Source organism: Mycteria americana, chromosome 7 (assembly GCF_035582795.1).
Source record: "Mycteria americana isolate JAX WOST 10 ecotype Jacksonville Zoo and Gardens chromosome 7, USCA_MyAme_1.0, whole genome shotgun sequence".
NCBI lineage: Eukaryota > Metazoa > Chordata > Aves > Ciconiiformes > Ciconiidae > Mycteria > Mycteria americana.
The window spans coordinates 3,184,008-3,203,023 of record NC_134371.1 but is presented as its reverse complement, the minus strand read 5'-3'; the positions used below and the strand labels follow the sequence as shown (position 1 = coordinate 3,203,023).

Sequence of the window (19,016 nt, the reverse complement as noted above, 5' to 3'; positions counted from 1 at the left end):
TAAGAGCGGCTTCTGGAATTTGTATGTACGTTTTCTGTGATCTTTTTGAGTTACAAAGGCAAATCCCATGGGCACTACCGGTCAGGTTTTGAAATGGTGTTTCAGTGTATCCTGGGACTGGATAAATGCTGTCGTATTAATTTCCCAATAAAATCGGGAATTTTTGTTTTAAGACCTACTAGAAGGCTGTCACTTGGCATGCAGGTCTCTCAAAGCCTGGTGCTAAGGGTCTGTCCACTACCACCTGTGGCTTCTTTTTTGACTTGCCTTCCTTTTACTTTCCTGACTTTTAAAAACTTACAGAGAGTTTGTAATGCAATTTTATTTTTCAAGACTACAGGAATTTCTAAAATGCCTTTACCACCGATTGAAACTCTTAGTACTTGTAGTTGTAACGCGCTATATATTTTAATAAATTTGCATACAAATAAAAGATATTCTTACAGTAGGATTGGCTAACACCTTGATTGCCTTACTGCACAAAACCTTCCCCGTGAGCCTAAACAGCACTGACGCAGGGGACTGCGCTGGTGAGAAGACGGAGCAGGGAGTCTTCAGGGACTCAAGCAGGAGTGCGGGGGTTCAGCAGTGCTCTGTCTAGCGGCTTTGCTTTCTTCCATGCCCCCCATTTTTTTGCAGCGTGAACTTGAGGAGGACTCTCTGAAAGGGCCTGTCACCAGGTGGGTCTGTGGATTTCAGTCTTTCATGTTGCCCACCATGGGCCTGTTCTGTGGATTTTTCTGTCCGATAGCGAGTTGGTGTTTGAGTGAGCTGGCGAGGTAACTGCTGGAGCGCAGCGTGGGCAGCTTCTGGGAAGCGCTGTGAGCAGCTTCTCCTTTGCCTCTTACCCCAGCACTGTGGTGTCACACAGCTGAGATGAGCGGCTTCAGCCCTGCTCTTTTCCGTCATGGTGCTGGGTACAAGTCCTGTGTGCTGGGTTTTATGTAACCGTTATGGAAGCTATGCCAAGGAAAGAAAATCTTTTTACTGCATTTTAATTGAGAGGGGTTTGTAGCCTGTGGGTTTTTTCTCATCTTTTGAACTATCCTCTTTTGAAACCTTGTTCTAGAAGTGTAATTCTTACTGCATGCATTTTTTTAGATTTACTTTTTTTTTTTTTTTTAATTTTTAGAGGGGAAGTCTGATTGGAAAACATTGGGTCTCAACCCAATGGGGGAGGAGACTGAAGTTTCCAGTTTCTACCTGAAATTCCCATCATTTCTTATTGCCAGGCATCCCCCTGGGAACAGCGCAGGGTGCTGGGATACTGAGGTGGCCTCTATCCCTTTCAGGAATGCCTCTCGCAGATGAAAATGCTGCTTTGGTCCCCTGCTCCCCTTCCCCAGGTAATGAGTGCGAGCTCAGAGGTTACAGTGCTTACCTGTCCTGCCGCAGCTTTCCTTTCTGCTGCTCGAGTGGGGTGGTTACTGTTCCTCTGCTGCTATGCAAAAGGGCTGCCTCCTGCCTGCTGTGCCTTTTTGTTCTTGGCTGATCTTGCCTGTGCCTTTATCCTCAAGCTGCACTGCAAGAGTTTCTAGCTTCATCTTGAGATGGGAAAACCAGGGCTGTGGCAGAGACGGGGTTTGCAGTTTGGTTTTTCTCATCTAATATCATACTTGTGACTTGCTGAGCTGTGGCTTTTGAAAACTGCCCAACTGCAACACTGAGATCTCTTCCTGAGAAGTAGTAATTTCAGTGGTGCAAATACACATCACTTTATTCCATGTATGTTGATTTTCACTTGCCAATATTTGATAGAATCTTAATGTTTCACATTACATTGAAAGCTTATCTCAGCACACCCCCCCTTCAGTTTTCCAGCTCAGCACGTGTTGACAATTGCACCTTTTAGGATAGGGCAAGGCTTTTGCCAGGTTTGGATCCTTCGCCCAGTATCTAGCTGGACACTGGACAAGGGCAGGGAAAGCAGGATAAACTAAGTGGGGTTCTGTAAAGCATGCTGGGTGTGAGAATTGCAAGAGATGGAAATAGCAACGAGGACTGACCGCCCCGAGCAGAAGAGCTGGCAGGCCAGGGCTGTTTGCAGTCAGCTTTCCTACCACCAGCTGCCTTACTGAACAAGGCACAGCCCCCAGTGAGCTTTTTGGTGCTGGTGTTTTGAGGAAGCCTTCCACCCTCAGCCAGAGGCACTTCTAGTTCAGGGATCACTACTAGTGCAAGCGTGCCAGATGCTGGCCTGGCTTTTAGAGTAAAACCCACAATTTCTGTTCTTAAAGTACAAAAAAAAAGATCAGATTCAAAGCAAAACCTGAAGCATTGACAAGCTACTGATGGAAATGGAGAGAACTGTAACAGGCAGGTGAGCAACAGGCACAGGGTAGAGCTGTGCATAACCTTGCCTCTGCCATAGGAAGAATTCAGCAACAGTAGAAGCGAGCAGATGGTAATTACTGTGTTAATAAACCCTGAGTACACAACAAGGCCACGGTCTGAGGGAGAGGGAGGAGTTGTCCCTACAGGAGGGGAGAGGAAAATAACCCAAGAGCAGCTTTTACAGCTGAACCAGTTCATTATAAAATGGCTACAAACATCCCATTCCCAGCCCATGCAGCATTATGTATGACATCCTCATAACATACATGTAAATTACCTTCTATACAGACTTTACTTTATATATAAAATGTTAAAGCACACTCTGATGACATTCAAAAGCAATTTGCTTGCTTTAATACATACAGTAAAAAACAGGCATTTAAAACCAAAGGCAGAACCCAAGTGTTGACACCAACTGCAATATGGAATGCACTGGAATATGAAACTGCAGCTAGATACAGAATTTGAGAAATAGCTTTTTTTTTTACTCAGTTCATATAATTAAGATCTATACAGACTGTATAATTAAAACCCCCAGAATTTATTGAGGCTGGGTTTATTAACAAGCTCAAATAAACACAAAACAAAGAAAATAATCTCAAATACAAAAGAATTAGATAAAAGTAAACAGCAGCAGTGAGAATGGAAGTTTATTCCACTCTATTCTTGAGCTATACTACACCCAAGAGCGCCAAGTTCAGCCAGTCCTTTGGATGCGATAACTTTGGGGTTTGTCGCCACACTTTTTGTGGTATTGTGAGTCTTATAAATTCCAATTAATCTGTCTGCGATCTCAAACATATTGTTTCGCAGGGAGATGATGATAAATTGGGCATTTTTCGTTTGCTCCTGAAAGAGAAGTTATTTGTATTAGTCCACAGTATTTCAAAAAGCTCTGTTCTTGTGTGATCTCTATAAGCAGGTTTTAGGAACTAAGGCATACATTGCTGTAAGTGATGAGGCCTCAGAGCTCCTGTTGTCTTCATTAGTACACACACAACATGCTCCCAGCTTGGCTAGCGGCATGAAGCACTGCCGTTTACTTAAGCATGAGTTTCCTCTTTTTATCTTTTACTTGCCTTATTCAAGTGAATTCAATTAAACCCACATCATTTCTTACCAGAGTTGCAATTCACCACAGTTTCAATGTGAATTCCACGAGACTTACCAAAGGTGGGTACCTGAATTGTTATAGGAAGGGTTGCTTTAGGGATGAAAAGGAAAACAAGCCTATTTCTGTGCACTGAGAAGGGGGAAAGCAAGCCCTTTGCTAACGAGGACAAGCCTTGACGAACACTAGTTCTGTGACCCTGAGGCAGAACAGCAATAGGTAACAGAATATCTAAATTTGGTGGTGCTTTAAAAACAAAACAAACATTATCCTTAAGAACCCAGCAGTATCAGTGTAAGTTCACCAGGGCTCTTGAGAGCATTGAGCAGGAGGAGCAAAGCAAACGTGCAGCTCCGGCTCCATTCTTGCTGTGGCAAGCTGGGAACTGATAGCTTGCTGGGTCTGGCCACAGGCAGGGAGGAGAGGGGCACCTTACCTAGGCAAAAAGAAAAAGTAGAACTTCTCCGGGGCAGAGGGCAACACCGAGGTGGAGCTGCTGCTGCCACATCGGAGAAATCCCGTAAGGACTGAATGCTAACTGCGTAGGATTACAAGGTCGGGTAACACCCAGGCAGCAGCGTAGGGCACGGGGAGGGTGCCTGTCCCTGCTCGGACACCTCCTAATAGCCCCCAAGGCCGTGCTGATGCAGATGGAGCTGGTTAGGCAGGCAGGCCATCCTGCAACGGTACCCTGCAACCCGCTGCGCCGCGTGTCCCTGCAGCCTGCGAGGCTGGGCACCTGCCTCTGTTCTAACGCAGCAGCTGTAAGCACTTTGAGGGAACATACAGCACGCAGTGCATACACTCGCTTTATCTTTATATCTAGTTTTACAAGGTTAAAAAGCTTGAGGCTAGATGTAACAGAAATGGCTCAAGTACCAATGACAATCTTTTCTCCTAGGATAGTACTAATTCAGAAGCTGTATACAAAATATGAGCTACAGCTATAATTTGCACTTAAGAGCTAAACTATCCTAAGTTTCAAATGTAAGTGTTAGTCTATACTGCAGCTGAAATTAAACTCTTTGCTCTACCACATCACACCTGGGTGATGGACCCTCCTTTGTGAAAATACAGGCATTGTGGAAGCAAAGTTTAAAACTGCAGTTGTGGACAGGTATCTTCAATGCATTTCCTTCATTTTAAGTAGCTAATTGTAATTTTTGGCACTTCTAGGGTGTTCCCAAAACCAGTGGTTATAACTTTGGATAAAATTCTGAAAATTCTAAGTTGAAATTAGCCACCAGAACTGTAGCAATGTAAATGTTTGCTGGACTTCAGTATGGTGATGACAGAATTTTTAAAGGCATGAAAGTAAAAAACCCCACTGATAAAGACACAGATCAAAGAAAGCTATGGGAAACAGCTCATGTTAATGACATGGGAGTATAAAACCAAGGGACCTTGGCTGCACCGGAGAGTAGAATCATGAGCTTGGATACATGAAGACATTACTAAGAGCTAAGGAAGTTACTGTATCTCAGCTGACTATAGCTGGTGATTTGGGGGAAAGTATCTACATTTTAAAGAGCAAGCAGTAGCAGCAAGGATAGGTGGAAATGTAGCACCTTTGGCAGACTCTAGCACTCTTTAGACAGCTTTTGAAACTGTACGATCAGGATTTGGAGAGAAAGAACTTGTAAATCCTCTTAGTTGCCTCGTTTCAGGAAAGCATCAAACTTAGCAGCTTAGAAAAAAATATGCAGAAAGCAACATTCGACACACCCTTCTGGAAATCTGTTTAGTGCCTAGTTTCCACTTAATTATTTGAAAATACACTCTCATTCCAGATTTTTAAATCTGGCTACAATTGTGTTACCGCTTTGTCTGTTCTGGCAGAGGAGAAAATATCTTAGAAAAACTATACTATAGTAGTTACCATTAAATACTTACATATATGTAAAACGCTACAATAGATACATTTTTGAAGTCAAGTGCTGCATCAATCTCATCCATAAAATAAAGCGGCGTTGGCTTGTAATGATGAAGAGCAAAAACTAGAGCCAGCGAACTAAGGGTCTTCTCTCCTCCTGATAAGTTAAATATCTTCTTCCAACTTTTCTTCGGAGGCCGAACACTGAAAGAAATTAGAGTTAGTAGCTTATTTCTGTTCCTGATGAAAATAAATATGTCGTGGTAAAAAGCAAGTCACAAGACAGGAAGGAATACTGGGAAGACCCAGACACAAAGAAGCTCGACTAAAACCATGGATGAGCTGCTTGATGCTCTTAGTCCTCCACAGCCGAGAGGCAGCGACCTGGATTATTTCTGTTCACCGAGCAGTAACTCCCTGGGTGCATGCACAGCTACACGGTCAGCTGATGTTTGCCTGAACTCCAAGTGTTGTTAACACTCAGCTGTTCTCTGTAGGAACCGTAACACTTAAGAACTCCTATTTAATTATCTTTCAAAAGTGCTACTCTGCTCTTAAGTAATGAATATACTCTTAGGACCATTTATGACAGAACAACCTCCAGTTACCAATGCAACTGACACAATTCCCTAGGCAGAATGAAATTATTTGGGAATGAAGAAACCCTGAGAAATTACTTCAAACTCAAAGCTTTCTATAACTGCTGTTCATTACTTGTTTCTCCAGGAGAAATGAATCTGTTACCCAGCACTACGAAGCTGTGGCTTCTGTCGCTACCTTGCCAGTACTGGCCAAGAGGGAGGACTGTCCTGGTTAGCTGATGGTCAACAGAAGTTTACTTAAAAAGCAGGCTGAAAAAAGGAATGCAACAATTAAGAACTAGAGCAATAATGCAAAGTATTTTGACAAACCTGAACACGATTCCCTCAGAGAAGGGATCCAGACTGTCCACAAGTTCTAATTCAGCATCCCCTCCCAAAGTAAGCATCTGGTAGTTTTCCTTCAGTTTATTTGTTATTACATTAAATCCAGCCATAAATTCATTTAGCCTTTGTTTCCTAAGATCTTCAAAAGCTTGTCTGAAGTTGTCTCTCTCATTGGTAATGTCATCCAATTCAGCCACACGTTTCAAGTACAGCTCTTCCTGTAGAAAAAACCCAAAAGTACAGTTAAACAAGCTGCCTCCTTAAATTTAGATTTTAAACCATTTTTCCTACCATTTGAAAACTCATTTTTCCCAGAATGGCTAACATCCCTGAAACAAAATAACAAAACCAAACCATCTCTTTTTTCGCATCTCTATCCTCTATGCTGCTGATCTCTCTATACTGGAAAACCCATGTTAAAATAAACAAAAATAAATAAAATAAAAATATTTACTCTGTTGAATTGTTCAATATTACTGAAGTGAGTATTGCGAGGAGAAAAAAATCCTAGTAGTGTTGTGTATCTGTCTAGACTGTCAAGACTAGCTGACTGTAAATTAACAAACTTTCACAGGAGAAAGTTGTCTTAACCTGCCATCGACAGTATCACATCTAAAGGCTTTTGTAAGCTCTGAGGAACAACGCACACACTTGGCTACGTAGGAGCTAACAAAGGCTCAGGGTGCTAGCAACAGCACAGCCTGCAGAGGAGAAAGGGAAAATCCAAGGGTTCCATTTCAGTTTCCAACAGAAGGGAACTGAAGAACAGGACCACCTTTCCCTGGTATGCCCACAGACAAGGTATTTTCTTTTGTCACCTAGATGAAGGGTGCGTTTTTGCACGCATTTCAAGTGCGGGGTCCATTTGAGCAGTCACCTGGAGAGAAACGCGCAATTGGAAGGTTACCGCTGTACTTCAGAAGCAACGACATGAATTCTGTACGGGCTCAAGTACTGGAAAACAGTAACGCTGTATTCACAATGCTTACCCGAGAACTACTGCAGTAACAGGCAACGCAATATCAAAAAGATTAATCCCACTACTACCCGACAGCAATTCGGCTTACCTTCTTCTTATATTCTGCAATAGCACCAAGGTTGGGTTTCATTTCATGACACTGGGCTTCCAGGAGAGCTATCTGCTTAGTCATAACATCTGGATCCTTGATGGCCTCAAGCTCTTCTTGACTTAGTACTGGAAGTTCTTCAGGTGGCTTATCTTCGATGGGGTGCAGTGATAAGTTTGATATCTAAAATTCAAAACCAGTTACTAGAAATCTTTAAAGATCACATTAGTTATGACATGAATGTGTTTCTGAAATAAACATTTTCTGTATTAGCACATACTGAAGCTTCCAATCTCAAAGCATTCAAAGATTCTTCACACAACTCCCTGTAAAAATAAGATGCAAAAGACAACAAATATCCTTTTATCCTATTATTCTGTTCCTGAAAATTATAGACATCATTCTTACAAGGGAGATTTCTCTGTACTAACTAGGAGCAGTAGCAGATAACGAGGAAGTCGCCTCTACTGATGCCATAGAACTTTAGCAACTGTATACTTCACACACTTTGTGTCTTCAAGATGGAAAGATTTCTGACAGCAGCTTTTGGTATCCTCAAATTAATGAGGGTATAAAGGGCACCCTGCACTGCGAGATCACCTGCTGGCCTGGATCCCTACTTCTATTAAAGATCAAAATGACTTTTTTTTAGATCAAAATGATTTTAAAAAAGGACATGTCATAAAAAGATAACATAACTTTGAGCCCCAGGCACCTAACTGGCCTTTTCCCTCAACATGCCTCCCTGGGCACACACCTGATTTTTGCTGTTTCCGTAAACCAGGAAAACCAAAGCAAGACCAACCCACAGCACTGAAATTTTGAAATGAACACACCGAGTGTCAGGCGATGCTTAGAACTAGCATTAGAGCAGCTAAAACGGACAGGACGGCAAGAAGTACGGTCTGCGTAAAGCTAGCTGTGTGTGCGCCTGCGTGAAGGCTGCCAGCAGTCCTGCTCAGACACAACTCCCGCTCTGAGAAGGCAGGTGGTGTAGCACCTAGTTCGCAATTCCTTGTTCCCGCTGGCTCTAATTTATTCGATGAGCTGGTTCAAGCAGCAATCTCTGAGGAGCAAAAGTTTCTTCCTGGCCCCACGGAATTCCTATCAGCCCCATTATCTGTAACTGGGGAAAGGCAGTGTGCTGTACCAAACGGACTACAAGTTTTAGGTGAAATGCTTTCAAGGAAAAGGTCTTGCCATTTCATAAAGGACAGCTTAGTGGACACAGCACTGAATACGGTTACACATAACTTGTAACGTCTTACTCCTCTTTGCTTCTCCCAACTATGAGGGTGCCTAGCCTTTATAAACATTTTTTTAATATGTACAGAGAGGGTGCTCAGGCACAAACAGTCTCTTAGTTGCCATTTACGGCCTAGGTATTTTTCCCTCATTGCTCTGAATTACTCATACACAGTGCTATGTCAGTTATAGTTATCCTACCATTCTTTCAGAAATAAAACTTAAAAAGCTCATCCATAACCTTGTATGTAAACCAGAAAGTAAAAGACTGAAAGGTCATATTTTTTAAGAGTTGTTTTGTATAGCATAAACACCAATAAACTGTGAGCTGAATATAAATTTTCTCCCAAATTATCTGGTTTTGAACTACATATTACCATATTAATCTTTTGAGATCTTATACTTCAAGTTTTAGGAAGTAAACAATTTCCCTACCTCTTTCTGCCAGTATTTCACCTTTGACTGGTGTGCAGAAATATGACTGTCAATTTGTTCAATTTTCAGCTTAATATTAAGAGCTTCCTGTCGAAGTGCATGTTCATCATCTTGAAGAGCTTTAATCTCCTGGAGTAAACTGCGATGCTGCTCCTGAACTGCTGGCAACTCTTCCTAAACAGAAATGACCAAACAAGCGCATTAATCAGTTGCCTACAAAAATGTTACCACTTTCTTGGGTTATAGATTTGTTTTCACTGTATTATTCACAGAGCTTACTCTCCACGATCCTAAGTACCGATGTAAACAAACACATGTTCTTCTGTTTAGGTTAACCAGGTCCCCGAATTCTGGAATGACTGAAAATACGCTTGTACTGGTTTAACCCCAGCTGGGGACTGAGCTCCACGCAGCCGCTTGCTCACTCTCTCCCCAATGGGATGGGGGAAGAAAATGGGAAGGGTAAAAGTGAAAAAACTCGTGGGTTGAGATAAAGACAGCTTAATAATTGAAATAACAACAACAACAACAACATACAAAGCAAGTGATGCACGATGCAGTTGCTCACCACCTGCTGACTGATGCCCAGCCTGTCCCTGAGCAGCAGCCGCCCAGCCAGCTTTCCCCTAGTTTATATAGCATGACGCCACATGGTATGGAATAGCCCTTGGGCCAGTTGGGCTGTGCCCCCTCCCAGCTCCTTGTGCACCCAGCAGAGCATGGGAAGCTGAAAAGTCCTTGACCAGCGTAAACACTACTGAGCAACAACTAAAACATCCCTGTGTTATCAGCCCATTCTCACCCTAAATCCAAAACACAGCAGCATACCAGCTACCGGGAAGAAAATTAACTCTAGCCCAGCTGAAACCAGGACAATGCTGCAGTTTATATTTTCATTCCAGATCTGGATGAAACGAGTCCTACACTCAGATGTTTTTAGCTAAAAGGCAGTTTTAGAGAAAGACAGTCTCAAAGAAACAGCTTTATTTGGAAGAATTTCAGCCATCCTGGTTGTTTTCACACTCTCTCGTACATAAATCTAGACAGGAAACTGAAGTCCCACATAACGGGAAAAAAAATATTTTTAAGCAAGTTTTAAAACTAGTAATTTCTTTGGGGAAACTTGGTTTAAGTTGTTTTGTAGCTTCAGAAAATTGGGTCAAGAAATATTTCCAGGTAAGTATAAAAAAAAAAATACACCATATTCCCCTTCCCTGACCATTGTGGAACGCCACTCTGCAGCTGTACAACAAAATTTGCATAAGAATAGAAGGATGTAACTAGGATATAAGAAGGATATGACTCATCATCGTGATTTTACCTGAAGACCAGACCGCTTACTAGGACTGTTTTAGCCTAATCCCCCCCCCCCCCCCCCCCATCTATATTTCAAGGTCAACTTTGGTTAATGATTAAACAAAATTACTAATTTTGTATGAACGCACACAATATATTGCAGGATACAGAAAAGAACATTTTTGCCATTTTATCCCCGTGTGAATTTTTGGAGAATGAGTAGTAAAGTATCTTAGAAAAAAAGATACTTTAGACCAGCATCGTCAAGTCTGAGGCTTAAATGGCGGGGGGCAGGTGTGCGTGTGTGCACATTTGTTTTTAAATAAATGAAGGTACCATCAGCTAATGCAACCCCCTGCTAGGCCTGCCTGCAACATCTAAGGAAGAAGGCTAACAGCCATCAGCCATTAGGACAACTCTGGCACAACTATTATCTAAAATTTATTTCAGAGGGGACCTTCTATGAAGAAATACGCTAAATTAACATGACACTTACTTCAGCTTGCCTGCAGTCATTTATAACCGCAGTAGCTTTGTCTTCGAGCGTAGTCAGCTCTTGTGTCAAGTCTTTAATTTCTTTCTCATTATCTTCAATTTCCTTCTCCGTGCGAAGAACAGACTCTTCAGATTTTTTCAGGTTTCTGCATGGGTACCGAGATGTTTGTATACCTCACATGAGTGCAAATATGACATAAGAGAATCTAGAAACACAATCTTACTTATAAAGATCGTTCAATAGCTATTGACAACCAAATTAAAAGTGCTTATTTATGCATGAACTCTCACACTCCTGAGATATCCAAGTGAAACAAAGGTGTCTTCCTTAAACATCTAGCAGACAGGCCTCATTAAATGACTGAATTTGTTCTTTCAGAGACAGTTTTGACATTTGTTCTGAGTGTTCATTATGTATTGTTAAGCTAACATAAAAAAAAAAAATATATCACATTTTATTTCCTGACATGCCTCATAACAAAATTAGTCCCTTCAGATACGAACTGCTCCACGGCATGGCAGTTAAGTGCTACTTTGAATCTTTATCCTGAAATATTGCATTTCAGCAACGGGCAAATATTAGCAGAAAAATTAAAGGTGACTTTTAAACTGCCTAGAAACCAAAAAATTGTATTTCCCTTTACCTCCTCGACACAAGCAACATTTAGTATTAGACATGCAACTGAAAATGAAGATTTTAAGATGAAGGGATTTTTAGCTATGGAGACTACTTAAAACAAGCAAACGTCCTGCAGGCACTGATGCCAAGGGATACAGCTATCGGAAGGCTGACGGGACCCTCCTTGGTCAGGTTTCACTAAGCTGTCTAGGTCTCTGATCCTTTGCCTGTAAAGCACCCTAACAAAGATTATGGTTCTTAATTAAGAACCAGTCTCAGTTTCAGGTAAATCAGTTTAGAGAAAAAGGTTATGACCTTCTCCCTCCAGTTTTCCTCTAGCCATAAAGAGGTGAAAAGCCATCTCCTCTAGCCTCACACATCCCCCACGGAAAGGTCCAAGTGTAATTGGACACAAATCGCAGCAATGTACAGCCTAAGGCTTTACCGTTGGGCACGTTGATGTCTACTGTACCTGTCTGCAGTCTTGACTGCCACTTGGGCTTTAGTAATAGTTGAAGTACACTCATCTATTTCTTTGTTGATCTTATCAAGTTTGTCTTGCTGTGCTTTAAGTTTATGATTATTGATCTCAATTATGATGTTATGTAATCGCTTAACTTCATTTTCTATTTTACCAGCTTTCGCAGCAATGCAATCATAATCTGTCAATAAACAAAATGGAGTTAAGGTCATTACGCTGTCCCTGGGAACACCGGACCGCTGCAATGCATCAAGATTTAAGTGATACAAAGCTCTGCTCTATTACCATATCAAGAAGTGTTCTTTATACTGTGAAAAACTGTGTTTGTTTTGTTGTTTTTTTTTTTACTGTGGCAAAAAAGAAAAACACCACCCACATCTTTCTGACACTATTATACTGCCAAAGCTTTTTTGGTGTAACCACCAAAAATTTTAATGAGGTTACTTAATGTATATAGAGTACTGAAATACATGAGATAGTACGTAAGAAGCTATTCCAAGCTCATTCTTTGCATTTATTTAATGGGAAGATGCTCAAAGATGCTTAAATTGTAAGAACTGGTCACTAACTGTTGCTCAGTAGCTGGTATTACTGTGTAGTTACTACACATGCTGAATAATAAGATAGCCTACTCTACTTTCAAGGTAGGTAAGTTTCCTCCTTTAGCTTATACTTAAAACTCAACAAAACCATCTTAATAAGTTGAACAGCTTTCAAAAATTATACAATGTAGCACCTTAGCATTCTAAGGGCAAAAACAAACAAACAAACAAAATCCCACACTAAGTTTGCTACAGATTTATTATTTCCTTTTGGGGACAGAAGGCGTAAAGCAGAGACTTGAAAGGTGGAAGGCACTCATCTCTCCAGAGAACACAGGTTTGTGTGTCTCCATTATTTGGTAGAAACATTAGAGAAGATATTTATGACATCAAACCTTAGTGTGACTGAGGAAGTAAAGTGAGTAAAACACTCTCTTGATGCCATACTGGTCAAAAGAGGCACAGAGAGAATCCTTAGCAGTACGTATTCTTTCCTAAAATGCTATCAAAGCAGAATTGTGGGGGAAGGGAATTATGTTTTACTGTGCTCATATTATTCCCTGAGCAAGAAATACGAAGAAGCAGTCAAGGTTTACTTTACTATGCTACCAATTACTTCAGAGAACCTGTTATTCAAGTTCTCAGAGTAAACATCTTTCACAAAAAGAGCAGGGATAGAGTGTGCCCACAACAGAATACAGGGTATTTGTTTTAGAGACCCATCTAATAGTTCAGTTGGAGCATGGCAAAAGCCTTTGACTTTAATATCATTACGCTCCACATTAACAATTCTTACGCCTAATTAAACTGTTTCCCTATAAATCTGTATGTAATACAGCCATAAAAATCTAACCAAATAAACAAAAAAATACTAAAATGAATGTTTACTTTAGCTTGACTGAAACGTGAACTTGAGCAATTGCAAAAAAAAAAAAATCTCTCCCTCTAATCTCTAGAAGCACCTTTTATCCCCTCCTGAGAAGGAGAGAGGTTCAAAACCAAGATACAGTACCGCACTCATAATCTGAAAGAACAAAGCCGTAACCGTTCATTCCTGTATTAGTAAAAGAACATGACTACAAATTTTTTATCTATAATCCCCTCTCCACAAAATGTACCTTTTTTATAACTGTTAAAGACTTTTTCCAGTTCCTTCTGTTTGTTTTTGTCCGGAGCAGCAGCAATTACGTTTGCTTCAAGTTCCTTAACTTGGGTTTTTAGATGAATTTCTTGTTCAGATAAACTCTACAGAAAACACAACTGTGTTAGAATCCTGTACTCTAATAAGATCCTTCATGCTAACAAGGACAATGTTAAACTGAGGCTGAGAAGTTACCCCCCTGCACATTCGTGGAGAAGCCAGATATGCCTCAATAATAAACTTGTTCACCTGGATACTTGCTGTATACTTTTCTAAAGTATTTCTCATTTCCCGAACATCTTGGTGCAGTTTTCTTATGGCTTCCTCAAGTTGTAATTTCTCCTCTTCATACTGTACTGCTCTTTTAGAATCCTTCTGCAGTTGAGATTCCATTTTATTGACCTACACAAAAATGAAATATGATCATTTGCCTAGTGTCACCACTACAAAACAAAGCAAGATCTCATTCATGTGCTTGACAGTCTATGATCTCTTAAAACACAAGAAGAAAGTGGAGTGAAAACTTGAAAACTTGCTGTAGCAGGACAGAATATGGAGGCTGCCTGCCGAGAAGATGAATTATAATAATGAAAAACAAGAGGAGCAAGCATAAGAAAAAGTAAGCTGAAGAATCCCTGTCAAAATAGCTTGTAGTGGAGAATTGTTTTAAGGAAATAAAACTAGATTAAGCTTGAAAGGCTTAAGTCAGAGTAGTGAAGGCAGAAACCAAAAACCACACAAGCAGAAGCTAGAAGCAGTTTTTACTATAGTAAGGATTCGATGCTTGTTGGTTTCTGTGGTAATCCGGTGTTAGGGAGGCAAGCTTTTGCACATAGCAACTGGCCAAGTGACCAAGTCTTGCAATTCACCTTCAAGAGCAGAAGGAATACGGATACATTTCAGATCTCAGCCCATTTTCTGGTTTTAGACAGTTCTCTATTTAACAGGCACAGATATGAATATACTTGTTCTACCTGGAGTTGTCCACTATGCTAGACGGGTAGAGTGCCAAAACTCTTGAAAATGGAGAAATCAAGTTATAGCTACTGATCTTTATCGAGTACCACAGCATCTCTCATGGGCCAAACAGAAAACAGTACATAAGCCTGTCTCTTGGAGAGAACAAACAATGAATAAATCTAAAGTGCGAAGACAAGAAATAGACAAGTCCCTTATTAGTAAGATCTAAATATGAGCTGCTTTATATATTTATTGACCCTTTACAAGGCTAGGGCAATAACGCTTTGTCCATGAGGTTAGTTCATTAGTGCTCTACAAGTACAGCATTATCTGAACAGGCTTGACAAAAGAGTTGTATGTCAAACTCTCCAGGGTTTGGAGAATTTTATCTTTTCTTGGCCAATGCAATCCTCTTTTCCAAGGCAAGTGAAGGTGAAAATACAGAAGATAAATGAAAGAAGAACAGATATATATATTTTAACCTCTCAGTGATAAAACTGAAAAGCGCAGAAACATCAGCTATCACAGCAAAGGTGGTGACGTGGTTATCTCCTCCACCAGAGAAGTCAGACAGAGAGAACCTTAAAGTTGAGTTTGACTTTGAAGTTCTCCAATTTGAAAGTATTTTAACTTAAATAATACTAACTACTGTTTCTATGTCCTTAGCGGTAAGCAAATATTCAACCCTTGTGTTGGCTTATGGCTCTCATTCCTAAAGAGCAAAAGTTCCTTCTCCTGTAGGGAGAGGACTGATGGCAGGAGCCATGGTTTACTTGACAGTTACACAGGGGAGCTTGTCTTCTTGAAGAGGTATTAACACTCTGATGTTTGATCTCAGTTGATCAGCAGATACTAGGCAAAAAGAACACAGGCTACAATTTCATCCACACTAAACAAAACTACAAACTAAAACCTAAAAGAATTCAGAAGAAAAAACAAGCTGTATCTTGATCTTCCAAAACACTCTTAAAATTCAAATTTGAAGGAAAGCTCTGCCACTCCCTGACAAATCTTACAAGGACGTAAGATGAAGGACCAAACCTGTCTTTTCTCGCTGCTGAGAGGTTTGTGTGTACTGCTCTGCAGCTCAATGGTTCCTTATGATCAGCATCTTCCTTGTTCTCATTCCTACCTTCGATCAGTTTCCAAGCTATCAAAGGTAGCAGTATGTGACTAAAAATTAAATAGCAGGCATACGATAGCTGGGCTGCGAACAAAAGCACTTAAGAGCAATGTAACCTATGCTAAGGCTTGTGAACTTTAAATCATTGCTAATGTATCTTGCGTTGCAGACTGTTAACTACTCATGCTGATTACAAGGACACAGCACATGTGTGTATGAACTGCCAAAATATAAGGAACTTTGACAAAATTCCGCTTTTAATTAAGATTATGTACTAACCTCTTCTTCTGAAACATCCGTTACGACTGAGGAACCCATTCTGCCCTTCATTATTTTACCCCCCCCACCAGTCATTGTTCCTAAAGTAAGAGACAAAAAGTAGTTAGCGAGCGAATTGTGCTTAGATATCGTCTGTAAAGCACTTAAAATATAATTGTCAGTTTGCACTTAAATACCTGACTGTTCAATGATTTGTCCTTGCAGTGTTACCACCCTCCATCTTTTATCTTTTTGGAATGCTACTCTGGTAGCTTCTTCCAAGTTATTAGCTACTAGGGTATCACGTAACGCAAAGTAAAAAGCCAGGCGAATCTTCTCGTCTTCTACTTTCACCAGATCAAACAACCGAGGAGTATTTTCAGGAGTTGGGATTTTCTGAATTTTTTTCTCCCATACAGCCATCTACATCAAAAAAAGCAAATAAATGAATGAGAGATTCCTTAGGATAAATTATGAGGTCATTTCATTATTCTAGTGTATGTTAAGGCTTTAAAGCAAATGTAATCATACTGCAATTAACCGTAAAGCTTCCTTCTTTGGGGATCTCTGCTTACTTCCAGTGTAATTGAAAACTCACTGATAACTCATTGTTCTCTTTCATAGTTTACATAGGTTACAGTTACTAGGTTACTTGGATTACTAAGTTTGCTAATTTGTTAAAAAAGTCTAAATATAAACATATAAAAGACACACCAAACATTTGTTGCACACATACAGGTATTTAAAAAGCCTTGTAATTTTAAGTAAACATTATCATTTGCTAGTAGAATATTCTAAGGTACCAAGAGCCTATTAAAACATTTCATATTTTGGCTTTACCTGTATTAATACATATATAGAGTAATATATTAATATATAATACATATTTATACACATGCATATGAATACATTATACACACACAGTATTAACACTGTGCACATTAGGGTACATCAACAATTTGTTGTGCCGAAGTGCTAGCACTTACTTTGTCCAGGGCTATAAATGTGGCAACTCCAATTCCTCCTGCCTTTAAGAAATTCACGCATTTCTGTGCGGTATCAATCGTATCAACAACAATGTTGTCTAAGGCACCGCAAGACGACGAAATAGCAACATCATACTTTTCACTGATAGCTCCCAAGTCTCCCTAATAATTGAGGGTTGGGGGAAGGCAGAAGTACAGTGATTAGCTTGGCATCAATGTTTTGTCTTGGTATGAAGAAATAAATGACAAAAACTTTACACAAAGTGAAATGAGATTAAAACAAATTATAAAGCAACTTTCTTAGAAAGAACTTCAACCTTAATTAGAATCTGTAAAATAATACCACACCTGTCTTCTCCTGCACACTGCTATTTATGGATTTCTAAGGTACTTGTTTCCATGAAGAAATTCATAGACTTCAAGCTTCAAAAGCAATGCTTCTGGTAGAGCAATGTGGTAGCACTGATTTATTTTCTGTAGACGATTTAAATTTTATATGCCAGCATTTTAGTGAGGCAGTAGTCTGGCCTAACAAAATCATTTAATGTGTTCTGTGTATGGTTCTACCATTGGTCAGCTGGGTAGGACCTAGCAAGTCATATACTTGATACAGGTACAGGGGTATTCATCACCTTTGAAAAATTCTTGCATGTCTGCAGATAAGAACAGCATGCACAGCCAACCATGAGTTATCCAAGAACAGATTAACCTCACACTCCTCTCTGTGAGAAGTGATAACAGAGCATGAGACAAAATACATGCCAGCTGTACCAGGCAGTGGTCTGCTGCTGTTTGAACTATATCCTTTTTTAATGAATCTATACACATGCTTTTTAAATATACATACACTAAATAAATTGATCTTTCTGAAGCAGAGATACTTCTTCTTGGACAAGCAGGTAAGGAAAAAAGATAAAATTGCAGAATACAAAAATAGCACTTTCACATTTACACTGACATGCATGTATTGTTCGGTGCTAGGAAAAAAAAAAGAAATTAAGAACACTACCTCAGCTGCAAATTTTCAGAACTTTAAATCAACACTGCTCAGAAAGAACTGATAACACAGTTGACATTCTGCTATGACATAGCTTTCCTTGATCTTCTGAAACAAGGATATTGCTCTTTTTGATTTGAGATGTTTGCAAGAAAACAAGAGGAAATAAACAGCACAGAGATCACGAAATTTTATAAGTTTTGAAGCAAAAAAAATTTGTATAGTTCCATATGAAGTTACATACAACTTGTAAGATGTTTTCTAAGCTTCATGGCAGTTCCACCAAGTGCGCAGTTACCGATTGATTCTACCTTCTGTGGCACCAGAAGGTAAAAAGCACTGCTCCGCGATACTCCTCCAGTATATATGTTCCTAATGTTCAAAGGAATCAGAACCACTACAGCTGTTGGTCGTAGCCCAACACAGAAGCACAGGCAGGACCAAAGCACGGACAGCTTACAAGACATGTTAGTATTCTTGGCTTCAGCATATTCCCACAGAGACTGCAGCTCACTGATCAGCCTACCAAAAATATAAAGCTTTCTCATAGCCATTACCTTTCTTTAGTGCCGAGTAGAGGAACCTCAGCAATCTTCTTTTAATTTATAGCAAGTCCACAGGATTTGCAACCCTGCTGTCCAAACTAACAGCACCAGAGAAGTGAAGAATTCTACCTTTCACTCAATTACAGAAACACCACTCTGTTCCTATACAGTTTAAGACTAAAAGTATAGTAGCCTTTTAAAATTTACCAGTCTTCCGTATAGTCCACGAATATTTCCAGATTTCTTCTGCTGAAGCAGAGCCTCAAGCACTTTTCCACGACTACGACTTAGTGCTAAAGAACTTTTGGCTTCTTCTACTTTTTGACGCAGATTCCGAACAAGATTCTTAGCACCCAATTCTTCTCTTCCCAGCTTCTCAAGCTTGTTCTCTTTCTAATAGTTAAAACAAAGACATTATCATGAGAACGACTGTATTCAGGGGGTCTTAGATTCATGATTGTGTAGGCAATGAAACCAGCCACTGGAAAGCAGGATAGCAAACATTTACCAGAAGAAAGGCTGGTGTGTGGATACACTTTGGCTAGGATTTAGTACACTTTGATACAAGTATGACAGCTTATG

The 19,016-nt window shown here is 40.1% G+C and overlaps 1 protein-coding gene across 3 annotated transcripts in view; it reads right to left on the bottom strand.

Moving 5' to 3' along the window:
* Window positions 1-1,581: 1,581 nt before the first annotated feature.
* Window positions 1,582-19,016, bottom strand: part of SMC4 (structural maintenance of chromosomes 4) — a 43,364-nt gene continuing 25,929 nt past the window's right edge. For 2 of the 3 annotated variants that reach the window (XM_075506811.1, XM_075506812.1), the window contains exons 12-24: window positions 18,642-18,827; window positions 16,893-17,054; window positions 16,104-16,329; window positions 15,928-16,007; window positions 13,815-13,967; window positions 13,543-13,669; window positions 11,874-12,063; window positions 10,784-10,928; window positions 8,992-9,165; window positions 7,312-7,494; window positions 6,230-6,462; window positions 5,339-5,522; window positions 1,583-3,183 (exon numbers count right to left, since the gene is read on the bottom strand). In XM_075506811.1, coding sequence (XP_075362926.1) covers window positions 2,995-3,183; window positions 5,339-5,522; window positions 6,230-6,462; window positions 7,312-7,494; window positions 8,992-9,165; window positions 10,784-10,928; window positions 11,874-12,063; window positions 13,543-13,669; window positions 13,815-13,967; window positions 15,928-16,007; window positions 16,104-16,329; window positions 16,893-17,054; window positions 18,642-18,827 — 2,232 coding nt within the window. In that variant the 3' untranslated portion in view covers window positions 1,583-2,994. Of the gene's footprint in view, window positions 3,184-5,338; window positions 5,523-6,229; window positions 6,463-7,311; window positions 7,495-8,991; window positions 9,166-10,783; window positions 10,929-11,873; window positions 12,064-13,542; window positions 13,670-13,814; window positions 13,968-15,927; window positions 16,008-16,103; window positions 16,330-16,892; window positions 17,055-18,641; window positions 18,828-19,016 lie in introns of all 3 variants that reach the window. The other variant, XM_075506813.1, reaches the window with a different exon arrangement.